Source organism: Lonchura striata, chromosome 18, assembly GCF_050655825.1.
Source record: "Lonchura striata isolate lonStrDom1 chromosome 18, ASM5065582v1, whole genome shotgun sequence".
NCBI lineage: Eukaryota > Metazoa > Chordata > Aves > Passeriformes > Estrildidae > Lonchura > Lonchura striata.
In genome coordinates this window covers 8,352,552-8,362,447 of record NC_140720.1, presented here as the reverse complement: position 1 = coordinate 8,362,447, position 9,896 = coordinate 8,352,552, and the positions used below count along the sequence as shown (strand labels likewise).

Here is a 9,896-nt window from a genome sequence, read left to right as displayed (position 1 = left end):
TCAGGTGGAGAGGGATGTCCAGGGAAGGATGTCACCAGCTGGGCTCCAGGGACCTCAGTTCCAGGGATGGCTTGGCAGAGCTGTGACTGGGGGAAGGCAGGAGTTTATTTTGCTGCCTGTGGGGACACAGGGAGGTGGGGAGTGGAACAGAGGTAACTGAGAAGGGTGAGCTGGGGACTGAATCCTGCCACGACCAGCCAAGGAGAGCTTTGTCACTAGGAGGGAAAGTAGGAGTAAAAGTAACTGGACCATCTGCCCTTTTGTGGGAGTTTATCAGGAGCAGAGCTGTGACATGTGGCTTCACTTGCACCTCTGAGGACAATGAGGGGAAGAGGAGGGGCTGGAGAGTGAACCCATCTGTCGCCCTGCTGTCTGACAAGGCAGCTCACAAACACATGGGATAAGTGCTGGCAAAATGAGCAGAGGAAATTTGTCTCCTCAAGCATAGTAGGCTGTTGATCTGAAAAAACAGATTGAATAGCTTTTCTATCACCCTTTGGTTTTGAGGGTGTTTTTCTCCTGTTTTTTCAGCTGGATTTCCCTTTGATTTCTCCCAAGATAGAAAATGGGCTGTGTATGGGACAGGACTGCTGGGAAATGAGCTGCCTTATCTCTGTGCCCTTTTCACGGTGCCTCTCGCCTCTTGGGCAGCCCTCACAGCACTCCAGGCTCTCCATCCCTGCACCAGTAGCTGCTGTGCCCTTCCCTACTTTGCAATTCCCTTTATTCAGGCTCTGCCCTTGGTAACCAAGGCACTGAGACAGGAGATCACATAATAAATACAAAGAGCAGAGGGACAAAGAGGTAAAGCTGAACACAAACCAGAATGTCAATGGACTCTTACTGAATAAAGCCAGCTCTGAAAAAGTTGGAAAAGGGATAGGATGTTTGGGGGAGGTCACACCAAGGTGCACAGAGACTGTTTAGCTCCTGGAAGGCCTTGCCTTATTGTCTAGGTAGAGTGACACCTCTAAAGGCATTTGATCAGTAGGTTTGCTCCTAAGGACAGACTTCTGTTCATCTTGCCCTGTGCTTTGGGGTATTTTTGTCATGTTCCCAAAATCAAAATTATTTTGGGAAGCTGACAGAAGTTATATGCTGGCAGTGTTCTTTGCTAGTTTGCTTCTTGTCTGTGCCTTTCTTTCCAGCCTCTCCATACATACACAGGTGTCCACATCCTTGTCTTCTCAGGGAGTATTTGTCACACTTTCATGGATGTACATGGAAAGGGAAGGACCCCACAGCCAATATTTAAACATTTGGACTAGGAAATCCCTTCAGGACAGACAGGAGAAACGTGAAGGAATGGAAACCATGAGCCTTTGCAGGGTAGTGGGAAGGGTCACAGGCTTCTCCTGGGACATTGGCTAAATGGAAGCCTTCTCCATAGTGTTGGGACCAGTCCCTCCAGTATGGCTTTCCCCCTCACACAGGTGAGATCTAAAGCACTTCAAGCTGGGAAGTGCCTGTGCTGTGGTCAGTGCTGGACTGGTGTGTTGACTTCCGTGTGATGAGATCTGGGAAAGGTCTGCCCCACAAAACCCCTTCTGAGTGCTGGGGTGGTCTCCCTTCTTGGGTAGCCCACTTGCCCCTGTGGGTTTTAGCACATGGCTTGGCCACAGCGGTCAGATCGACTCACTTCAGATGGGAACAGACTCCTTCATCCATAAACACCTTTACTGTGTAAGCAAGATAATATCTTCAACGTACTGCTCTCTGAGAGAGCCCTGATAACTCAGGCTGTTTTCACTTCTCATACTTTCCTTATGGCTGGCACTAGAGGAAGAAACACCCACCCAGTCATTACCACCTCCTTTCCCAGAAAAGTGTGCCAGTTCTTCCCTTCCCTGCCTCACTGGGAGAAAGGTAACACAATAGCTTCCCTTGTCCCGAGGGCAAGTCTGGCTGGCACAGCACACATCCTCCTCGACCTTCGCTCCATCCGAGCCCTTCAGGGAGAGTACTGACCAAAGAGCAAAGCAGCTCCATGAAAAACAGCAGGTGAAAATTCCTGGCAGTTAAAAACGGAGCAAAGACTTTTGAGCCATAAAGCTTGAAAGTTCTGCAGGTGTCTGGCTTTGTTGGCTGGAGAAATGCAGGCAAAACATCCACAAGATAATCTCAGTCACGGTCTGGATGTGCTGGTTTTGACAGAGCCTGGAAGAAAAGACAGAGAGACCCTGTCCTGAGGTTTGTACAGTGACTCAGAAAGCAACGTGCTGCTGCATCTGATGGTGTCAGAGGTGCTGGTGCTGCACACCTGACTGCTTTGATCACCAGAGGTGAGTGAATGGCTGTGTGCTCTCTACAGGGTGTAGGCTGAAATACTGGCTCTGCTTGAACACAGTACAAGTGTGATGTGGCTGCATTAGGTGCCCCTGTGAGTGTGTGTGTGTGTGGCTCAGGACATCCTGTGCAGGTGACACAGTTTTGCTTTGGAGCTGAATACGGGTGAAATTCTGTTCTCAGCATATCGTGGGTGGCTGGTGGCGTGAAACCCTAAGTGTGGTAGAACAAATTCCTTTGGACTGTTTGATCTTTTTAATTCTTTAAATTAAATCCATCTACAGTAACCAGTCCCTCCATGTCTGACAAAGTGCTGAACAATGCCTGCGTGGTCCCTGTGGAGCCCGGCACAGGCTGTCGGTGTAATCCCCGCTTTGAGCTGATCTCTGCTGTCTTTTCTCTACTTTATAAAGAGCAGAGTTACTTCCTAACCTCCGACCGTTAAAGCTGCATCTACAACACACAGACATTTAATTTTCCCTCTTTTAACTTTGTGTAAAGCATTTGTTATTTTTGAGGAAGCTGCATAAGCAACTCTGCTTCCCCTGAGCTGCTTTTTCACAGCTTCTTGCTCTACAGATTGTGATTTTTAGTCCTGCTTAAAACCCTCTGCTGGGGGTTCCCCAATGGCCATGTAGACTGTGAGGCACAAGAGCAGCATGAAGAACTAGCGCTGTGAAAATCTGCTCATTGGCATGAAAAACCACAAAGCTGGTGTTAGCAGCAGCAGTTTTGAGAATTCTTTGCAGTCCCTTGAAGCAGTGTGATTGTTATGTGTCTTATTTTGCTTGAAATATTTAGGATTAGCATCAAAATGAGCCAGTTCTTGAAGTGTTTTTGTTGCCAAACATTACAGCCCACTGGAGGCAGATGGGGCTGGACTGAAAAGCCAAGCAACAGGGCTGGGTGAGCCTTCTGTCCCCAAGATTTCTCTGCTGTGCACTCCTAGGATATCAGCACAGCCAGCAAATTCTGCAGATTACTTATTAAAAAAATAAATATATGACATTGTGGTTCAAAGGTTCAAGTTTTGAATGAAGAAGCTCTATGTTGACAAGCTGCTTAGGAACCCTGGTCAGGCCAAGAGGTGAGGACTTGTTGGGCAGTGTTGATAGAGGTTTTACTCTTCTAAGGTGAATATTCCCCCTGGAAATTCTCTTTCTCTCCTTTCTCTCTTTTCCATTCATCCTCTTTGGGGGCCCAATGGTGGCAAAGTCCTCCTGAGCAGGGTGAAAAGCGGCAGCACACAGCATCTTATAGGCCGGGAGCAGTTCAGGGACAGAGTGATGGAAAAGAGAGGCACCTGCATTTTGGAGGTGGAAGTTTGTAGTCCATAGGCATCTCCAAGACCTGGCTGAAGCTGCTGCTCCTCCATCAAATCACAGATCCAGAGGCTTTCTGCTGCCCTCCCTTCAGAGTGCCCTAGTGGACAGCCACAGTCACCGGCAGTGAGCGTGGGGAAAAGTCCTCCTGAAACTGAGTCTGCTGGGTGGATTCTGGCGCCAGCTTCAGGCACACACTGGCCTCTGTCATGCTGTTGTTGTTGGCAGAGCTGCTGTTGCGACAGGGCTCTTTGGCAGGGCGAATGGCCACCAAGAACTGGCGCTTGAAGGTCTCGCTGAGGGCGATGTAGAGGAAGGGGTTGAGGCAGCTGTTGGCGTAGCCCAAGCTAATGGCGAAGTTGTAGGCATAAAAGAAGGCCATGGATGGGGTGTCAATGCCCAGGTGGACAAGCTGGAGGATGTAGAAAGGAGCCCAGCAAATAAAAAAGGCGGAACAGATGGCGACTGCCATCCGGGTGACCTTCTTCGTACGCACCCGGAGACTCCTCTGCGGCAGCGGGACCACGGTGGTGGCCATGTGCTGGAGGATCTTGAAATAGACCACGCAGATGATGACCAAGGGCACAGCAAAGGCCAGCATGAACTGGTAGAGGGTGAACCAGTAGATGTCGGTCTCTGGGTTGGGGAGCAGGAGAGCACAGCGCACAGTCCCGTCCTCCAGGGGCATGAGGCCTGCGTACATCCACACGGGAATGATGGTGAGGAAGGACAGGAGCCACACCAGGCAGATGACGAGAGCCGCGACGCACGGCGTCCGAACGTAGGTGGATTTGAGGGGGTAGACGGTGGCCAGGTAGCGGTCCAGTGTCATCACTGTGAGGATGTTGGTGCTGGTGATCTGGCTGTTTGTGTCCAGGGCGGTGATGATGGTGCACAGGGGAGCTCCAAAGTACCACGAGCCATTGCCCAAGAGCTGGTGGATGAGGAAGGGCATGCCCAAGAGGAAGAGGAGGTCCACGATGGAGAGGTTGAAGATGAAAATATCAGGCACGGTCTGTTTGCATCTCAGCTTCTTCTTCTTGACGATAGTGAAGATCACAATGAGGTTCCCCATGATGCCCAGGAAGCAGATGATGCTGAAGAGACTGGGCATGATCACGTTGGTGTGTGGTGCTGGCTTCTCTGCTACTGCCAAAACAAACCAAAGCAGTGAGTGCAATCCAGAGACAATCTCTTTACAACTCAGTGTGCTTGTCCTGTCCTGCAGATGGACCCATCCCCATCAAAAACATAGATTGGAATGATTTTTAATACCCTTTCCAACACTTGGAGAGGCTAACCTTGGGATTTGGCAGTTCCTTCTCTGCCTCTCAGTATGTGCAGCGTGCCCAAACCTGGTTATGTGCAGGGATCTTTCCTCAGCTCTCCTGATGTGCTTCTGTCCTGCTCTGCAACTCCCCAGCCCTTTTTTGAGGGACTAACCTCTGTCTGGTGTGCCTCTGCATTCACCAGCACCTGACAGAATTGAGAGTAACTTTTATTCCATGGAGTGAAGTGTTTTTAGCTGTTTTTGAGGGGAGTGGGTGAGGCAGCTTGTTCTTCCTACACTGGAGAAGTAAAGCCTTTCTGTGGGTGCCAAAATCTGGATAAAGTCAATGCTCAAGCGGCTGTCAGAAAGCTCCAGTTCATCTGTTGGGTAGTTTATCTATTGTATGGTATGAGATGCAGAGTTCATTGACCATGCAGGCAGATAGGTCATGCTTATCTGCATTCTGAGATCTAGGACTGTACCCTGGCTGTGTCCCTGTTCTCTTATCAAGGTTAGGCCAGAGAATGTTCTCCTTTCTGTCTTGCTTCTCTGCCTCTCTCCCTTTCTCTAGTTTCTTTCCTGCAAAGAAATCCAAGTATGTAGCCAGACAAAGATGGGGAGTATGTTTCAGAGGGGCCCTTCAGCAGGGATTGTCCTAGGAGAAAAACAGTTTAAAGTTGTCTTGGAGTTCTGGATGTGGGTGGATTTCCAAGGCAAAATTCTTGCCTGATAACACTTAGCTTGTCCACACCAATGCTTGGCTGTTGCTCTTTGGGGTGGGACCCCCCAAAATAATCAAATTCACATTGGCCTTGTCCCTCACCTGGGTGTAAAATCACGTTCTGAAGCCACAAGCTCTTGGGCACAGGAGGTGGTGTCGAAGGCAGTGATGGTGGTGCTCTCTGTTCTGCAGGGCTCCCGTGTACTGAAGCCTAAAACAGCCCTTCTTAGCTGAGGAAAATCTCATTTCATCTCATTACTCCTCTCTTATGAGACCTGGTGGGGTTTTTTCTAGGAAATTGTTTTGTGTGAGTTATTTATGTGGCTGTTAGAAGGACTGTTTGTGGCAGCCCCTCAGCCTAGGCTGCCTTTCACTGAATTGCAGATGATTCAATGTGCTGCTAATTGGAAATGCTTTCAGTCACTGAATTGTTCCCTCTCCTTAGCAGCAGAAGTGGGGAAGCCTCCTCCAACAGAACCTAGGGAAATCTTTAAAATTAGATTAAGTGGAATAACAGATACTTACAGGTGTAGTCTTTGCCAAAGCAGTGTCTGTTTACTGAAGTGGTATTTGCTGACTTTGACCTCTGGAATTCTTGAGTACAAACTCCTCCACATTTACTTTGGTGTGACAGAGAAGTTTGACGGAATTAGCAAGATAACTGGGGCTACACTGCTGGCCTGTGGCTAGAAATCAGTGCCATATTTCAGTGCTCTCAGAAGGGGGTCATGATAAGCTGCTGCTGGCTCAGTCCTTTTGGCATTAGGAAGCAGCCAGTTTAGGCATGAACAAGTCCAAGGCCAATGTCAGGACCCAATAAAGCAGTTCCTGCACCATTTTACTGGGAAGCTTCTCTTCAGGTTTTCAGTTTCCCACTGGAAAGCAGCCAATGAGGCATAGGAGAACTATCAGGGGCCCAAAGGTGGAAGCCAGGCCTGGCTGATAAGAAAAAAAAAAGCCTTGTCCAGACCATTTGTGGGGGTTTAAGTGGTCCCTGTTCCTCCTGGTGACCCATTAATGCAAGGAAATGTCCCCTGTTATGTGATTTTTAGTGGATAACCTACAGCCATCAGCATCCTCTTGAAATTTGACATTTGAGCATACAAAGATATCTCAAGCCTCCTTAGTGCTGGAAGGTGGAGGACTAGAAAATGGAAGATGATAGTTCTGGTCCTGCTGTTCTGCATGGAGCTGTTATGAGTTCTGATCTCCTTACATTTAACCACAAAGTTTATGAGTCTGGTGGGGAAAGATTGTACATAAATGCCACATGATTAGCTGGAAATTGGGATAAAATATCCCTTTCCTGCTGTGTAATCAATACTGTGCTCATGGCGATCCCATAACATTTGGAATGAGCTCAGCCAGCCTCAAAGCAGGATTTGTGCAGGCCCAAAGGCTTTGTGTGAGAGGTGGGCTGTGCAGTGCTGTAGCACCTGTCCTGCTGATGCTGTCTGTACAAGCAGGACTTGCACAAATTATCAGCTGCACTAATTTGAAGCTGTAGTTCATGTGTGTTTTATAGGCTGGAGTCAGAAGAGCACATCTATCAAATACTCAAAAGTTCTGTCTTTTCTAAAGTCTCTTTCATCTTGAGACATCATTGAATCTGAATTTTCAGCGCTGCTTTGGTGCATATCCAAGTGAATATATTTTGTATTTAAGCAGCTACTTCAGACATTGATTTGTCCTTATTGGTAGGTCTGGGCTGCCCTGATAGTTTTTCTTAAAGTCTCAAAGGGGCTACATTATGTGAACTGAATGAGGACTGGGCTATTTTTTTTTTCTCTAAGGTGGCTGTCATTCTAAGCCATCCCCTGATATGTGAGAGATTTCATCCTCACTGCATTTCAGAGGGAAGTACCCAAGGCACACTTTTGGGTTCTAAATAACTGTGCTGGTGCAGATAGAGTCAAAAACCACGTATAAACCACTTTCTATTGAAGAGTTTCACCAACTTGAACCATGAGAACTGTATTGCCCGACCCTAAACTATTGATTTGAAAACAGGGTCGTATGGAGAAAACGGGAGACTGGTAAGGATCCCTCCCTCTCCAGCGCTAGCTCATCTTTTCTGCGCTTCCCTCCCTGTCTAGCCGGGCTGGTTCCTCCCTTCCCAGTGGAGTTTGCTGCCCGGCATCCAACAGGTAGCGGCTGGCTCGGAGCTGTGCGGTGCCCGGAGTGGTGCCCGGAGTGATTCCCGGAGCGGTGCCCGGTGCCCGGAGTGATTCCCAGAGCAGTGCCCGGAATGGTGCCGGGAGTGGTGCCGGGAGCGGTGCCCGGAGCGGTGCCTGGTGCCCGGTGCCCGGGGCGGTGCCCGGAGCGGTGCCTGGAGTGATTCCTGGAGCGGTGCCCGGAGTGATTCCCGGAGCGGTGCCCGGAGCGGTGCCCGGTGCCCGGAGCGGTGCCTGGTGCCCGGTGCCCGGGGCGGTGCCGGGAGCGGTGCTCGGTGCCCGGTGCCCGGAGCAGTGCCGGGAGCGGTGCCCGGTGCCTGGTGCCCGGAGCGGTGCCGGGAGTGGTGCCCGGTGCCCGGGGCGGTGCCCGGAGCGGTGCCCGGAGTGATTCCTGGAGCGGTGCCCGGAGCAGTGCCCGGAGCGGTGCCGGGAGCAGTGCCCGGTGCCGGGAGCGGTGCCCGGTGCCCAGAGCGGTGCCCGGGGCGATGCCCGGTGCCCGGAGCTGTGCACGGTGCCCGGTGCCCGGAGCGGTGCCCGGTGCCCGGAGCGGTGCCGGGAGCGGTGCCCGGTGCCCGGTGCCGGGAGCGGTGCCCGGTGCCCGGTGCCCGGAGCGGTGCCCGGGGCGATGCCGCAGCCCCGGGGCGCTCCGCCCGTCCCCCGCCCGCCCGGCGCTGTCCGCCCGCGGGTGCTGAAGGCGGCACGGCCCGAGCGGGGCGCGGGGGGTCCCCGCCGCATCCCCCCATCACCCCCAGCCCCTCGGAGCCCCGCGCAGCCCCGCTCACCTGAGCCGTTCCGAGCCTCCGGCACCGAGAAGTTGCGGGAAGAGTTGCCGGGAGCCATGGCAGAGAGTGCCGGGAGCCGGGACGGAGAAAGTTGGACAAGTTCCCTGGGCGGCTCCGCGGTGGGATGAGGGGGACGGAGCCGTCCCAGAGCCGGCGAGCGGCGGCTGAGGCTCGGCTGAGCTCGGTTCCGCCGCCGCCCCGCCGAGCCCGAGCAGGTTCTGACATCAAGGAGCAGCTGACTCGGGCAGACACGCCAGGGGCGAGCATCCCTCGCCGCCGCCGGTGGGAGGGAACGCGGGCGCGGAGCGGGGACACGGGGGCTGGGCAGTGCCCTTCGCATCACACCCCGAGGGCATGGCTGAGCCCTCCCGGGCACAGCCAGCCTGCGCTCGCCAGCATCGGGAGGATCACATTGAGGGGCTTTTTTGCCTTTTAAGTAGCTCTGGTCTGCCTTCGGTGTGTATTTTTCTCCTTACAGACACATGCACTTTTCGTCCCCGAGTCATAGGCACAGCCCCTGTGGGGCTGAAGGATGCTAAGGAAGCAAATTGCCCACTGAAAACTGTTGCTTTCACCCTCTGATGCCTCTAACTCCAATTCTAACCGGAGACACTCCACTTGTAATTAATTCTCTGCTGTTTTCTGCTGTTCTGCTTCTTGCCACAGCTTATTTGTTTTCTAGCTCCAGGAATTAGCTCTGTTGCTAGCTCAGATTTTATTTGTCTTCCATTTGCCTTCAAAATACTAGGTGAGGACTCCCTTGGGTTTTGAGAAACTATTTTACCCCTTTTCTTTGCCTTGCCAGAGCTGTAGCCTGTGCTTTTCTGTGGCTTTGAGCTGATGATTGTCTTGTGCTCCGGGCCACTGTTTATACATGAGATGGATTCCTCCATTACAGTTTGATAAATCACATGTTACCAAGGCAAACAGATCGTTCTGTACCTCGGAGCACTTCCTGGACTGAAAAAAAAAAAAAAAAATTATATCATGTCAGAAGCCTGTAAGAAATCCAGCAGCAACAGGCAGGGTTTTCTCTGTGGCAGAGCACAGTACAGTGGATACGGTTTGCTTTATAAAAATGACATATGTCTTTCTGGAAATCTCCCTTGCTTCTCTCTCTTTCTTTCTTTCTGTAGTTGCAAACGCTAGCACCAACTGCAGGAGAAATTTTTTGGAGCTTCATAATTCTGTAGGAATAATCAATCTGTACCAGTAAAAGGGAGTCCCAGCACACACAGAGCAGCAATCCCAGCATGGCCTGCCAGCCAGATTTGGCAGCAGCAGTTTCAGTATGGGCCATTTTTGTGTAACCCAAAGGAGTTCATCATTATTAGGTTGTCC

General features: G+C 51.4%; 1 protein-coding gene across 2 annotated transcripts; it reads right to left on the bottom strand.

The window, feature by feature from the left end:
• Positions 1 to 2,543: 2,543 nt before the first annotated feature.
• Positions 2,544 to 8,960, bottom strand: LOC110484057 (melanin-concentrating hormone receptor 1). Of its 2 annotated transcripts, none has more exons than XM_021554415.3 (2): positions 8,556 to 8,959; positions 2,544 to 4,757 (listed from the first exon to the last, which is right to left on the bottom strand). In XM_021554415.3, exons 1-2 carry the CDS (start codon positions 8,893 to 8,895, stop codon positions 3,709 to 3,711), a joined length of 1,389 nt encoding a protein of 462 aa, XP_021410090.1. In that variant the 5' UTR covers positions 8,896 to 8,959; the 3' UTR covers positions 2,544 to 3,708. The 2 variants fall into 2 exon arrangements, with proteins under 2 accessions (XP_021410090.1, XP_021410100.1); XM_021554425.3 differs by having other exon boundaries at positions 3,561 to 4,754; positions 8,556 to 8,960.
• Positions 8,961 to 9,896: the final 936 nt, after the last annotated feature.